Raw genomic sequence first — 15,905 nt, forward strand, 5'->3', positions numbered from 1 at the left:
TATTACACCAAAGATACCAGTCCCTGTTAACCATGCTTCTGCTCTTTTCAGGTTTAGGAGGTGTGAGCTAAGGGACACCTTAGAAGCCCCGAGTCCCTCAATCTGTGGGAAAGCTCAGATTCCTCTGTAGCCACTTCCACCAATCTTTGGAGCTGTGAAATGCGATGTCTCCCCCATCCCCACCCCCAGAGGAACTAACCTGGCCTGATACAGCTCCCAGGCCAGGCCTTTGCACCTCTGATTAGAAAACAGCTGCTGTCCAAACCAGTTCCACAGTGTGACTGCCAAGTGCCAAGCCCAGCCCTCGCCACTGGGGAGCAGCCTCTCTGTCCAGAAGCCTGCACTAATTGTCATGGGATTCTTGGGGGCTACACTCTTATGCTGCAGAGGAACCAACTCCAGCTTGGCCTCTGCATTCAGAAGATGCCAGTGGTGATGGAGCCGAGTTGTTCTAGAACATTGTTTTTCAGACTGGTTGATGAAATCTATTTGATCTGTGATCAAAATGAATTTTTAATGAAAGAAAATGATCACAGTACATCACATATCTATCATGAGTAAATAACCCAGACCATAGTTTCTAATGTTCCTTTCACTAAAAGACCGGAGCTTCCTGGAGAAATGGCTGTTTCCAGGGCGAGGGCAGGATAAACACAAGATGAGCCTGGAGCATTGTCATGTTAGAAAAAGAAGTATTATTGAAAAATAATGGGACCAGTGGCACGGATGTAGAAACTGGCGTGCAGGGCCTCTGGCCAAAGTTGATGCCATCTGAGCACCAAGCTAATGAATTAGAACGACTGAAAAAAAATAACCCATGTGTCCATAATGAAAATTAAATCAATAAATAGGTTAGAACAAAAGACTTTCGCTTAGATTACCAAGTGCAGCTTTAAAGGTGGAAGGCTTGGAATTGAAAAATTGTTTGTAGTCATCACAGTAAAAGATCAGAAAGGTAAGAAATATCAGTGGGTGCTAAATCTAGGAGAACCTTTTGGTGAGCAAGGTACCTGAATGGTCTGAAATTATACATGTTGGTTATTAGTTCCAAGGAGGAGAACACAGTGGAGAAAGGAGACAACACCCTGACCAGGTGATCCCATTTACCATTAGTGAGGGCCAAATGGACACCAGGTGATCTTGATTAAAAATCCATAAACCTATTCATTAAACTCAGAATGGTATTTTTCTCTAAAAAAAAAAAAAAAAAGTGCGAGAGGACTAAATTCACCAATATCAGTGACAAAATTTAAGGGTGAGGCATGGCTACTTGCCGGGTCTGATCCTGGAGCAAGGAGAACTGCAAAGGATCTCACTGAGCAGACAATATTCGTTCATTGAAGTATCCTATCAATGTTAACTTGACGGAAGTTGAGAAATGTTAAGCCATTATGAAAAAGAACGTATTTAGGGGTATGTATGATCCCTGTATAATGTACACAATTTATTCTCCAAGGCCTCAATTTTTAGAGACATCAAATAGGGCAGAATGTTAAAATGTGAATAATATGTGAATCAGTAAAGTATACATAGTGGTTTTTTGTACCTGCAGCTTTCCTAGAATTTAAATGATTTCTCAAATTATTTTTTAAATATCACCAGTTTATAGAAATTAAAAATATATTGATTATACTCTATCAGCTTTCACAGAAATGCCCAGTTTAATTCAGTTGGGCAGATCTCCAGTGATCTGAATTCAGCTCTGCCATACAAATGACCTCATGCACACTGAGTTGTCTTGCCATGGCTGGGAGAGTACATAATCCTTTGGGTCTTTAATTCATTGCAATAACCTGGTTTAAAAAGAAACAAAAATCTAAGTGTGATTCTACTTGAGAAACAGCTGTGATGTAACTGGGACAATATCAGAGTCGAATTCCCCTTCTTATACCAATTGTGTACAAAGAATGCAAAAATGATGCTTCATTTTTTATTTCCCCTCTGCCCTCCCACCCCACCCTTGGTGATGGTTGTACCCATTTGAGCATTTCTGAGCACATGACCATAAGTAAATCTTAAGAGAGGAGCAGAATTTGTGTCTAAACAGTAACAGAGGGGATTAGCTGCAAAGATAGCATAACTGTTGTGCAGTAGAGTAGAAGCTGCCCAGGTCTTCTTAGTGGACAATGCATAGAAGACTTAGAATTATGGAACAGTTTCCCCAGCCATCCTTTCCCACCCCTGTTCCCTAATGCCCCCCTACGTCCCCCCTCCCCCAATTAATAGTGTTAACAAAAGCTTAATCTTCCAGTTTTAAAGTGCAAATGATTTGGGTGTGACTGCTGTTGCAACAGGTATGAACAGAAAAAAACGAAGTCCTCTGTCTATGCAATGTTTTCCAGAATATAAAAGATGAGTTCCATGACGACGGGGCCCTCACTGAGCTGGCAGGCCCCTCCATGGATCACTGGCACCAAGGCGCTGTCCAGGTCATTCATGTATTGCGAGGGAAGGGGCTGGCCATTGCTCCCTGCTTGATAGCCAACCTATACCACAGAGAGAAGGGGATGAAGGTTACTAGACTGAGACGATCTTTTCAGAGGGTTCAGAGTCAAAGAGGCTGAGCAGGAAAGGAGATGTCCTTGGCCGTGGGCTGTACACACAATGGTGAACACAGATTTCTCCTCTTCCCTGAGTTGTCATTTAATAATCCTGATCACTTAGCTTAAGATTTCGGGCAAGTCTCTCAACCTGCTGCGGTCTTAGTTTCTAGGAAAGGGGGTGCTGTGCAGAAAGAGGGGGAGTGTCAGAAAGAGTGCCTTACTTTCCTTTGGTTGTAAAAATTAAAATCAAATACATAAAGTACAACTCCTAACAGCAGGAACTGAGAATCTGCCCTTCAGTCCTCCATTCATCCATGTTCCATCTTCTTAGCACCCACAAACAGGGATTCTAAGATGAATGGAACCAGGCCCCTGCCTTCAAGAGGCTCACTCAATTGGCAGAAAAATGCTGTTCTTTAACTGTTTTATGTAAGGGAAATCTCTGTCTCCAGCCTGGTTATCAGTGTCATTTAAGAATGTGCCATTTGTATTACCCTGGCATGCTTCGTACAGCACTAGGCAATACCTCAAGTACAAAATAAACTTGTTGACCGATGGCTCATCAGGAAATGGGGCCCGGCACATAACCTGTCATCCTAACAGCGCAACTCTGTATTCACGAGCCAGCTTCTCCCTGTAAGCACTCAGGATGGAGCGGCTTGCTGTGTAGAATTCATACTCAGGCTGGCGCCGCGGCTCACTAGGCTAATCCTCCGCCTAGCGGCGCCGGCACACCGGGTTCTAGTCCCGGTTGGGGCGCCGGATTCTGTCCCGGTTGCCCCTCTTCCAGGCCAGCTCTCTGCTGTGGCCAGGGAGTGCAGTGGAGGATGGCCCAGGTGCTTGGGCCCTGCACCCCATGGGAGACCAGGAAAAGCACCTGGCTCCTGCCATCGGATCAGCGCGGTGCGCCGGCCGCAGCGCGCCGGCCAAGGCGGCCATTGGAGGGTGAACCAATGGCAAAGGAAGACCTTTCTCTCTGTCTCTCTCACTGTCCACTCTGCCTGTCCAAAAAAAGAATTCATACTCAGCTAGGAATGGTGATCAAGCTGAGTCTACACATTTTCTAAGTGACTCCAATCTAAAGTGTTGATGGAGAACTACAGCAATGTTTAAACATCAAAACAGGACCAATGGAATAAGTCACAGGTATCCAACATGCAAAAGAAATGCAGAGAGATCAGAGTGCTTAGCCACAGGAGAGACACTGGGACAAGGAACTACAGCTAGGGAGGGCTGAGACTGGACTGGTGCTACACAGAACATATAAAAAAATTAAGTGAGACAGAGAGGGAAGCCTGGCAACAGGAGACCCAAAATGACAGGAAAATTAATTCAGAAATAGCTCAAGTCCTATTTATTCACTAATTAGCCTGGTAAATATCTCCTTAAGGCCTGGGCAGCTGCAGAGTCCAGTCCACAGAAACCTGCCCTAGCTGGGTGAGGGACAGCTTGGGCTCTGCCTTCTGAAGGAGCGCTGCTGAATGCTTCCTGATGGCGGGAACGGGGTGGTTCCAGCGGCAACAGGTCCTCACTGTACTGCTCCATATTAGGGAGGAAATCAACTCCTTGGAGACATGGAGATGATGAAGCCACAGCTCAAATGATTCTGAGAGTGACCAAGCATATTGGGATATATTAATATTCTTAGAAAGCCAGAATACTACATCTGGTCAGGCAGGAGGTCTGGAAGATTCAGCTTCCTGGATTGTGGCAAGAAAACTCAGAAGGCAGAAAATACAGACACTACCCCCAAGGCCGGCTTCAACTTCTTACCTGGTCTGAGTCAAGCGTCACACGTAATCCCAGTTTTGTCATTCCATCTTCCTTCAGAAGCTTCAGGTGGGGACAGAGAGCGAGGCAGAAAGCCTTGGCAACGTGTTCCGTCAATCTGCTATGATCTGCAGGATCACTTAGGCAATTGTGCTGGTCATCATTTTCTAGAAAAAACACCTGCCACCCCCCCCAAAAAAAAGATTTTTAACACTACCTAAATTTTGGAAGAAACAAGAGCATTAGTTTACTGTATATGAACACCCTGATTCTTGAAGATGTGTAAGATCTCAGGACACCATGGTCCTTGGGCCAGGAAAATAGGGCACTGATGTCTTAACGCTTGAGAAACAATCCCTGGAGGCCAGCACTGTGGTGGACTAAGTAAGGCTGACGCCAGCATCTCATATGGGTGCCAGTTTCAATCCCAGCTGCTCCACTTCCAATCCAACTCCCTGCTAATGCACCTGGGAAAGCAGTGGAGGTTGGCCCAAGTGTTTGGATCCCTGTACCCATATGGGAGAAATGGAGAAAGCTCCTAGCTCCTGGCTTTAGCCTGGCCATGCCCTGGTCATTGCGGCCATTTGGGGAATGAGCCAGCAGATGGAAGACTTTTCTCGCTGTCTCTTCCTCTCTAACTCTGCCTTTCAAATAAATAAAATAAATTAAAAAAAAAAAAAAACAAACAATCCCTGCCTCTCTTTCCATGACTCTGCCATGGTTATCATATTATATTGTACTCAGAATCAGAAAAGGACTTCATTTTGCACTGTGTGCTTCTAAAAGGTAATCCCCATTTGTAGACAATTTTCCTAGGAAATGATCTTAGGCTCTTAAGAGAATAGACTTCATAGATGATGTGATCCAGCCCCTTCATTTTAGTTTACTCACTGACCGGCTCAAGTGCAGAGAAGTACTGAGAGGCAGAACTAAGCCCAGAATCTGAGTCTTCCACCTCTCGTTGCAGGCAGAGCTTTTTCCCACAAGGCCCTGCCACTGTGGAGGCCAGAGCTGTCTGCGTTCACAGAGAGCAAGCACTGCACTGTGCACAAGCGGAAGCTTAGCAGACTGGAGATGGGAGACTCCAATACCAGTCACACAGACAAAGGGTGCTGAATAATCCAAAGACTAAAGGAAAGGAAAGGGCTTCTTAACATCTAGTTTGCCTCTAGATGGCAAATGCAAAGCACATGTGCTCTCTGGTTGTTTGAAGTTAAAAATTATAATGGCGAAAATACAAAAGAGAACTGCAAATACACAATGTTTATATACACCAACCTCTAGCTTACTGCTCAGTAAGGGGCTCATCCTGAGAATGCTATCAAGGAAGCAGCTCTGAGGCCCTGTGCCTGGATGCACAGGTGAGAGCAGCAGCGTGAAATGATGGAAAGAGTTCTGGATTGGGAGTCCACAGACAGGTGCTGTGGGCCCTGTTCTGCCAGAAAGTTACAAAGCCACACAGTCTCAGCCTGTTTTCTCATTTGCATAATGGGATGACTAGACTGCCTACCTCACTGAGTTATTGGAGAGCAAAATGGAGGGAGCAGAGATCAAACTAGTTTATAAGCTAAAAAGAATTTTGCATGTTCTAGACTGCCCTGATCAAAATGTGTCAAAGGAGCAACCATTACAAACCAAGCAGCTAAAATCACCAAACTGCATATGAAAACATGGGGCCTGGTATGAAGGAAGGGTCACTGAAACACCAGCTCAAGACCTAGAGAGCTGGGTCCCAGTCCCTGTGTATCAGGGACCAGCTTTGTGAATCTGGATAAGATACTTTCATCTCTTTTGGTCTCAACTTCCTGTGTGTAAAATAGAAAAGCTAGAAGTCACAGCCTTTTCAGAAAGAATTAAAATTTTAAAGTTTAAAGGATGCCTAGAGATCTTATTATTCAATCATTTATTTTATAGATGAGTATATATGAAGCTCAAAAGCAACAAAGAGATTAAGGCTCTATCTGTTCGCTCTGTAAACATACTCTGGCTCAGGTTAGCCTCTAATACAGCTTTTGAGTTAAGGAGCCATTTAGTTTAGTAGAAAACAGCTTTGGAGTTTGCCAGATCTGGGTGTGAATTAGGATTTTTGCATTATTTTACTTGCCTTGTAATATTTGACATGTGACCTAGTCTCAGAAGTTTATTTTCTTATTGGCAAAATCAATCTATTTAGGATTGTGTTACTTATCCAAGAGAGTTCTAACTTTAAGTGCAACAAAACCAACCCAATTTATGGTGAATACAGCAAACCATTCAGAGATGCACCCTTCTTGAATTTCAACACAGATCAACCTCTAAAAGCTAGTTTCCGAGAAGCAGCACACCTGGGAATGCTGAAAGCTGTATTTGGTGGCATTTCTTCCCAGTGATCTAAGACCAGAGTAAAGTGGAGTATAAAAGTAAATATAGATTTTATTTTTTTAATCCTCCAGAATCTTCCCAGAATGGGCCCTTGGCCTAGCAAAAACTTGTGCTCAAAGTAGGTCAAGGGTGTGAGGTTTCATTTCCTTACCTCTGTCCATCTGATGACTTTTCCATTTGCTTTATACTCTGATCCATGAAATATCTTCACATTTGTTATAGACTCCATGGACTTCCCATCTATCGGACTTATGACACTGAAGTAAAGGCAAAGGAAAGAGAAGCAACTTTTTAATTTAGAGGAGCCATTTCTCTTATCACGTCTTGCTGCTCATTACACTGGATTCCTTGCTGAACTCAACTGTGCAGCACATCACAACAAGATGACATACAAAAATGTACATGAGCAGAGCTCTCATGCAAAGAGCCTAAGCGCTGAAATATGAGTCAAAGAACACATGTGTGCCCTCAAGAAGAAGGCCCTTTCCTTTATATATATGTATTTTTTTTTAACAGGCAGAGTGGACAGTGAGAGAGAGACAAAGGTCTTCCTTTGCCGTTGGTTCACCCTCCAATGGCCGCCGCGGCCGGTGCATCACGCTGATCCGAAGGCAGGAGCCAGGTGCTTCTCCTGGTCTCCCATGGGGTGCAGGACCCAAGCACTTGGGCCATCCTCCACTGCACTCCCTGGCCACAGCAGAGAGCTGGCCTGGAAGAGGGGCAACCGGGACAGAATCTGGTGCCCCGACCGGGACTAGAACCCAGTGTGCTGGCGCCACAAGGTGGAAGATTAGCCTAGTGAGCAGCGGCGCTGGCCCTTTCCTAAGAGCTGCTTCTCTTTAATGTGAACAAAGTGTTCAATCAAATCTCCTCTCCCTACAGTCCTTCTTGCAGTGAACCCAAGGTCACTCACCCAATCTTGTTCTCTATTATGGTCCTGGGATATAATGATACTCATGTTATACTCCATATTTTTGCATATCTGAATGGTGGAGAATATGATATATTTACCTCTGTGTGCTCTATTCCTAGTACTCACCTACTGCTTAGAAATTGGGAGGTTACTGAATGTTCATTAAGAATTATTTGAGGGACCAGTGGTTAGCCTAGAAGTTAAGACACATATCACATTGGAAGAACTGGGCTATAGATTCCTGCTAATGCAGACACAGGGAGGCAGCAGGTGATGGCTCAAGTAATTGGGCTCCTGCCATTCACCTGGGAGAATGAATAGTAATTCCAGCTCCCAGCTTCAGCCCTGGCCCAGCCTTGAACATTGTGGGCATTTGGGGAATGAACTTGCAGATGGAAGCTCTCATTTGTTTCTCAAGTTAAAAAAAAAAAGAATTATTTGATAAATGTGTTAATTATGGCAATGTGGATATGAACTCATTAATAAGTATCTGTGGCGCTGTGGCGTAGCAGGTAAAGCTGCTGCCAGCAGTGCTGTCATCCCATATGGACGCCATATGCTCCACTTCCGATCCAGCTCTCTGCGACGGCCTGGGAAAGCAGTGGAAGATGGCCCAAGTCCTTGGGCCCCTGCACCCATGTTGGAGATCCGGAGGAAGCTCCTGGCTTTGGATTGGCGCAGCTCTGGCCATTGCGGCCATCTTGGGAGTGAAACAGTGATGCAACACCTCTCTCTCTCTGCATCTCTGTAACTCTGCCTTTCAAATAAGTAAGTAAATAAATCTTTTTTTTTTTTAAGTATCTGTGTATTTATCACATCAAATCCCCTTCAGTGCTAAATCATCACCTAAATTCCTGAGCAGAAAGGCTACTTCTGAAAGTTGTTTCCTCCTTGAAATACACAAGTATAAATACATAGATTCAAAATGATTGTCACAGGGATTCTAACCAACCTCTGACAGTTTCAAATTTGTAGGTTATACTATTGAATCTATGTATTAAAAGCCAAATTTAACTTAACTATCAACATCTGGTATTCATCTGAATTAAAATTATTTAAACAATATAACTTTACTTTCTGACTCATCAGGCAACAACTGTCAGAAAAGGGGAACCTTCAGATTAGAGGCCTTTGACACAAGACAGTCAGACATTTAGGGACAAGCAGGAAAACAATTTATACACTGCAAACAGAACTGTTGAGTTCAGGAGTGTTCTCTGGCTAGTTTTGTTCCAGTTTCTAAGAAATGCCACTGGTAGCTGCTATAGGAAGGGGTAGCCTGCTTGTTGTCAGTTACTGATAGCTTATGGTACCAGATTTTCAGATTAACCATTTTTGGTCCTAATAACTATATTAATTTCTGACTGAATAGAAAATTAAACACAAACTGAAATTAAATTTTCCAGTGAAGAATGGAAAGATAAAGGAGTTACCTGTAAAGTAGACAAATACATTCACTATTTAGAAATTGCTTCTTTTAGGGGCCAGTGCTGTGGCTCACTGGCTTAATCCTCCGCCTACAGCGCCAGCATCCCATATGGGCACCGTGTTCTAGTCCTGGTTGCTCCTCTTCCAGTCCAGCTCTCTGCTGTAGCCTGGGGAAGGCAGTGGAGGATGGCCCAAGTGCTTGAGCCCTGCACCTGCATGGGAGACCAGGAGGAAGCACCTGGCTCCTGGCTTCAGATCGGCGTAGTCCGGCCATGGTGGCCATTTGGGGGGTGAACCAATGGAAGGAAGATCTTTCTGTCTCTCTCTCTCTCTTTCACTGTCTAACTCTATCTGTCAAATAAATGAAAAAAAAATGCTTCTTTTGTTCAGAATCAAAATTTAAAACATTCATATACACGTATTTACTAGAGAGAGAGCGCACACATACACTTCCATCCACTGGTTCACTCCCCAAATGCCTGCAACAACCAAGGGCTAGGCCAAGATAAAGCTACGAGCCAAGATCTCCAGCCAGATCTCCCATTTTAGGTGGCAGGAACTCAAGTACTTGAGACATCATCTGCTGCCTCTCAGGGTGTACATCAGCAGGTATATGGATTGGAAGTGAAGGTGTATTAGCCATTCAATTAGTAATTTTATATTCATTGATTCAATGAGTATTCATTCAATCAATAATATTAAAGCACCTAGTAGGTGCCAGATAGTGTTTTAAGTGCTGGTAGTAACAGAACGAAATAAATGAATTAAATCAAACAAACCAAACAGCAGGAAATCTTTTTTTTAATGATTTATTTTATTTATTTGAAAGAGTTACAGAGAGGGGTAGAGACAGAGTGAGGTCTTCCATCCGCTGGCTCACTCCCCAGATGACCACAATGGCCAGAGCTATGCCGATCCGAAGCTAGGAGCTTCTTCCAGGTCTCCCACGTGGGTGCAGAGGCCCAAGGACTTGGCCCATCCTCTACTGATTTCCCAGGCCATAGCAGAGTGCTGGATTGGAAGAGGAGCAGCCCGGACTTGAACTGGCAACCATATGGGATGCCGGCACTTCAGGCCAGGGCTTTAACCCACTGTACCACAACGCTGGCCCCAATAAACCATCTTAATTAAGCTTACATTCCAGGGCCAGTATAGTAAAATAAATAGGTAAAAACAGATCATGTATTAGAGGGTTATAATATTTCAGAGAAATAAAATGTAAGGAAGGTAGAAAGGAAGTACTGGAGTGGGAGAGAGAAGTGGGTGTGAGAGTGTTGACGTTTAGATAGGCTGTTCAGGGAAGGCCATGCTGAGAAAATGACATTCTGGAAAGATCTGGAGGTCATGAGGAGGTAATTTCATGAAGCTTTGCATGGGAAGAGGAGAAGCCTAGAAAACAGCAAGTGCAAAGGGCTGTGCAGAAGCACAGCTGATGTGATCAAGAAAGAAGGCCAGTGTTGCCTCTGAGAGGTAAGAGGGTGGGATGAGGGAGACAAGGATTTTGCAGTGCCATATTATGTCACAAACAGTCTTTACCATGAATGATATTGGAAGCCACTGGTTAGTTCTGAGCAGAAAACTGACATTGCTTTGGCTGTTATATTGGAAACAGACTGGGTTGGGGGAAGAGAGAGTGCCAAGACCAGAAAAAGGAAACCAATTATGAGGGTACTGTGGGGCCAGTGTTTTGGTGCAATGGGTTAAGCTGTAGTTTGTAACACTAGCATCCCATATCAGAATGCCTGTTGGGAGTCCTGGCTGCTCTGCTTCCAATCCAGTTCCCTGCAAATGTAGCTGAGAAAGTACAAAATAATGGCCCAAGTGTTTGGGCCCCTGCCTCTCACATAAGAGACCTGGTCAGAGTTTTAGGCTCCTCGCTTTGGCTTGCCCCAGTATTAGCGATTGTGGCCATTTCAGAAGTGAATCAGTAGACTGAAGATTCTCTCTCTCTTCCTCTCTTTCTCTCTGTTCCTCTGCCTTTCAAATAAATACATAAATCTTAAAAAATTTAAATTTTCAAAAAGAGGCTAATATAACAATCCAGACCAAATGATATGGTGGTCTAAACCAGGATGGTAGCAGGAGAGGTAGTAAGAAATAGTAGTTCCTGGATATATTTTGAAGTGGAGCACACAGTGTTTCTGGTTGAATTAAGTGTAGGGTATGAGAGAAAGAAAAGTGTCAAAGATGACTCCAGGGGCCAGCACTGTGGCGCAGTGGGTTAAAGCCCCAGTCTGCAGTGGTGGCATCCCATACAGGTGCCGGTTCGTGTCTCGGCTGCTCCTCTTCTGCTGTGGCCCGAAAGCAGTGGAGGATGGCCCAAGTCCTTGGGCCCCTGCACCCACGTGAGAGACCTGGAAGAAGCTCCTGGCTCCTGGCTTCAGATCAGCTCAGCTCTGACTATTGTGGTCATCTGGGGAGTAAACCAGCAGAATGGAAGACCTCTCTCTCTTTGGCTCTATTCTCTGTAACTCCTTTTTTTTTAAAAAAAAAAAAAGATTTTATTTATCTGAGAGGTATAGTTACAGACAGTGAGAGGGAGAGAAAGAGAGAAAGGTCTTCCTTCCGTTGGGTCACTCCCCAAATGGCAGCTATGGCTGGAGCTGCGCTGATCTGAAGCCAGGAGCTAGGAGCTTCCTCCCAGTTTCCCATGTGGGTGCAGGGGCCCAAGGACTCAAGCCATCTTCTACTGCTTTCCCAGGCCATAGCAGAGAGCTGGATTGGAAAAGGAGTAGCCAGGATTAGAACCAGTGCCCATATGGGATAATGGCACTGCAGGTGGAGGATTAATCCACTGCGCCAAGGCGCCGGCCCCATCTCCTCTGTCTTTCAAATAAATAATTCTTAAAAAAAAAAAAAAAAAAAAAAAAAGATGACTCCAAGGTTTTGGCTTGACCATGAGAAGAGCTGCTGTATGCTGAGAAACAGCCTGACATGTAAAGCACATGCAGATGGTTTTAAGTCCTAGCCCTGCCACATCCTAGCTTCAGGGACCTGACATGTCATTCAGCCTTTTAGAACTTGTTTATTCATCTGTAAAATGGGAACTAACAACATCTGTTATTATGTCAAGTGAAACAATATTATAAAAAATGCTTTGTAAATCACTAAAGACTTATATATTACATATTAGATATACTATTATCTCAATAACTTCAGATGGACTGCTTTAACTGCTTTGTATCATCAAACTCTCCCTTTATCCTCTCCTCAAAAATATAGTCAGAAACTGCTTCAGAATTTAACCTAAGACACCAGAAATTTAAAATTCTATGTTATGCATTCCCAAGCAGTCTTTTATTTTAGGCAGGGCTTTCAGCAAAACTAGGTAACACCAGCGTAGATGAGAGACAAACTGCAGAGGTGAGGCCCTAACAAATCACCACAGGGGGGCAACTGTGCTGCAATTACCCCTTGTTCACGTTCTTGTCGTCGTCCACCCACTGGATCTGGATGTGCTCCTGGGGGTCCTCCGCATCAGCCTTCCCACAGGCAATGGTGAAGTCCTTCATCTCCCGCAGAGCCTGCCGCAGGGAGTCCATGTTCTCTGCCGTGATCTGAACCATAACGCCATCTAGGAATCACATCAAGATAATACAGATGGAAACAACCCACAGCGGGGGGCAGGGGAGGGCGGCAGGTGCAAGTACTAGGCATCTAGAAAATCCCTCTGAGGTTGAATGTAAAACACTCTCTGCAGTACAAAGCTGACAGGTAACAAGAAGTTTATTTCCTTTGAGCTGAACCTCTTTTAAAGTGCTATGGGAAGCAAATACCAAGATGGGATCTACTTAAAACACTTGCTTGTTGATTTCATGTCAGACACAACCAAGAGTTTGTGTCCTGAGACTGCTCAAAGGGAAAGTTTACACATGGCCACATGCCTCTTCTGGATTTACAGAGCTTTTTGTTCCACCATGGCATTTATCATGCTCTGTTCATATTTATATATTTGCATCTATGTCTCTCTCACCTTAGCCTGATTGCCTGGCACAGAGCAAACACTCAGTAAATGTTTATTAAACAGGGGTGGGCACTGTGGCACAGCAGATTAAGCGATGGTTGGGATATTCATATCCCATTTTGGGAGTGCCTGGAGTCCTGGCCACCCCCACTTCTGATCAAGCTCCCTGCTAATGCATCCTGGGAGGCAGCAGATGATGGAAGTTCTTAGATCCCTGCTACAAAGAGACCTAGATGGAGTTCCTGCTCCTGTATTCAGCCTGGCCAAGCCCTGGCTGTTGCAGGCATTTGGGGAGTAAATCAGCAGAGGGAAGGTCTCTCTCTCTCTCTCTCTCTCTCTCTCTGTTGCTCTGCCTTTCAAATGAATAAAAATAAACATTTAAAAATGTTTGTTAGATAAAATCACTGAATAAACTATGGTAGTGGCCTCAAGAATAAATTTGTTTACTGACAGACAATACTGCAAACCAATCAGAATTTTATATGGGTCACCTAGCCAGTATATAACTATGTTTCAGCTGCTACCTACCTCACTCAAAGGCATATGCTGAGACTGAGGGTAAAGGTGGTCACATGCCAAGCAATTACCCTGATACCGACAAACATTTTGTTAGCTGAAATAATTTCTAAAGCGCCTGGATCAAAACTGAATAAACAGGCAGCCAATTGCTCTACTGAAACACAGCAAAATGAGAGACCCAAAAAATTCCAATCCAGGGACATAAACATAAAAAACTTTTACACATACTGCCTTACATTTTTTAAGGATCAGTTCAACTGACCATTTTAACATTTAAAGAGTGTGTTTTAGTCATAAAGACACAATTTCTACTATAGTCAACACTTGATCATAAAGGCATTGATCACTTTAGACCAAGTGACAGTTTAACTTCTAGATTTCACGCTTTGCAAAGTTGTAATACTTAGCTGTAAAATATTTTGTTTATTTTGCACCTAACTCACTGTTTTATATTTACCAAAAAAGGAGAAAAAAGACAGTATTTATAAATATAATTAAGATAACCTATGTACATAATCAATTAACACAGTAGAAACCAGCCCTCAGAAAGGACTGCTTTTAGACAGGGCCTTGGCATGAGCTATTTTGGAAATGAAAATCTGTCATCATGTGTGGTAGATTGTTTTCCAAAGATAGCTATAATATCGCACATCTTACTTGCTTTTCTAAAGAGCTAACTTCCCGTTTCCCCATCAACAAGTAAAGCGTAATTCCTTTCCTTTCTTCCAGCACCAGAGTATGGTAGAAGTGACACTGTGCGACTTTTAAAGCTGGGTCACAAAAGATAATGCAGCTTCCACCTTGTTGGTGGAATATTCCTGGCATCCTGACCACCAAGTAAAAAGTCTACCTATCCAAAGGTTTCCAGGTTATGCTAAGGAATCCATGTATAAATATTCCAGCCATCATACTTAGTCCCTAAATCATTCCATGCACATAAACAAACAAAAATTTAGATAATTTTAGCTTCCAGCCATCAGATAACCCATGCCTTCAAGTCATCCCAACTGAGAACTCAAACATCATGAAGCAGAGTCAAGCCATCCCTGCACTGTCCTGTCAAGATTCCTGGTTTAAGGAATCAGTAAGCATTTTAAACAGCTATTGTAAGCCATTAAGTTTTGGAGTAATTTGTTATGCAACAGGAGTAACCAGATCAAAAGAGAATGAAGAATAACCAACAAGAAAATAAACAAGTGTACTGATTTGCCTTTCATGTAATTTAATTAACTTTTTCCAGGATATATGTCATGTCTAATTATAGCAACTCAGCAGCAAGCACATCTCATTGTGTGTCCCAAATGATGATTACAGCATTTTTGTGGGTAGGCGAGACTAAACTTCATCTATACATTTACCTATTTTCACCCAATGATATGTTTGAACTCAAGACTGCTTCCACAGGTACCCTTATCCTGGAGCCCTGAAAGGCCACCTCTTGGTTTTTATGTTTCTTTCTCATGATACCGCTACCACTTACTCCCTTTGGAGATCTTTGCACTCTCATGGCAGTTTCATTTTATTTGCCAAAGAGTGAGATGCTACTCAATAAATAATAGGAGTCAGATATTTAAAACCAAAGTATCAAGGCTTCCCTGAATGTTCCTTGTGTTTGGTTGTCTAATCAGGACTGAATTAACGTATATGAAGCAAATAATTTACTCTTTACCTTCCACAATACTGGACTTGGCAAGGTATCCTGAAGAGGATTTCAGAGCTCCACTGAACACAAAGAAACTGGCACCAGTCACTAAAATAGCAATAGAAATAAGTATAGTGAAAATGGATTCCAAGATGGTGGGCCTGGGACAACAATAAATATTTGCTAATTGAAATTTCTAAGCATCATCATACAGAAAATTTTAAAAAATCACACAGAATGTATATACCATAATAAACAAGTAACAAATAATTCTGATGGAAATGAGGCATTGTTTCTTTTTTATATTTTTTAAAACTAGCAGGCCAAAGGTAAAGATACAACTCCCTGTGAACTTTGACTCATTTTCCACTTCAGCTGTGAAAAACTATGGCAAGCTTAGTGAGTTAGACCACCACAAGTTTATTCTGTTTCCATTATAGAGGTTTTCAGTCCAAAAGCAGTTCCACTGTGCTAAAGTCAGCAGGACTGATTTCTTTTTCTTTTTCTTTTTTTTTTTTTTTTTCCTGACAGGCAGAGTTAGACAGTGAGAGAGAAAGGTCTTCCTTCCATTGGTTCACCCCCCAAATGGCCGCTACGGCCGGCATGCTGCGCCGATCCAAAGCCAGGAGCCAGGTGCTTCCTCCCGATCTCCCATGTGGGTGCAGGGCCCAAGCACTTAGGCCATCCTCCACTCTCTTCCTATGCCACAGCAGAAAGCTGGACTGGAAGAGGAGCAACCAGGGCAGAACTGGCACCCCAACCGGG

General features: G+C 43.4%; 1 protein-coding gene across 6 annotated transcripts in view; it reads right to left on the bottom strand.

Annotated features, from left to right (window-relative positions):
* Positions 1–1,916: 1,916 nt before the first annotated feature.
* ZFYVE9 (zinc finger FYVE-type containing 9) overlaps positions 1,917–15,905 on the bottom strand; it is a 210,229-nt gene continuing 196,240 nt past the window's right edge. For all 6 annotated transcript variants that reach the window (XM_070078506.1, XM_051857767.2, XM_051857769.2 and 3 more), the window contains 5 exons: positions 15,168–15,248; positions 12,427–12,589; positions 6,826–6,931; positions 4,317–4,493; positions 1,917–2,486 (listed from right to left, as the gene is read on the bottom strand). In XM_070078506.1, the coding sequence (XP_069934607.1) occupies positions 2,325–2,486; positions 4,317–4,493; positions 6,826–6,931; positions 12,427–12,589; positions 15,168–15,248 (689 nt within the window). In that variant the 3' untranslated portion in view covers positions 1,917–2,324. The remainder of the gene's footprint in view (positions 2,487–4,316; positions 4,494–6,825; positions 6,932–12,426; positions 12,590–15,167; positions 15,249–15,905) is intronic.

Source organism: Oryctolagus cuniculus, chromosome 7, assembly GCF_964237555.1.
Source record: "Oryctolagus cuniculus chromosome 7, mOryCun1.1, whole genome shotgun sequence".
Lineage (NCBI taxonomy): Eukaryota > Metazoa > Chordata > Mammalia > Lagomorpha > Leporidae > Oryctolagus > Oryctolagus cuniculus.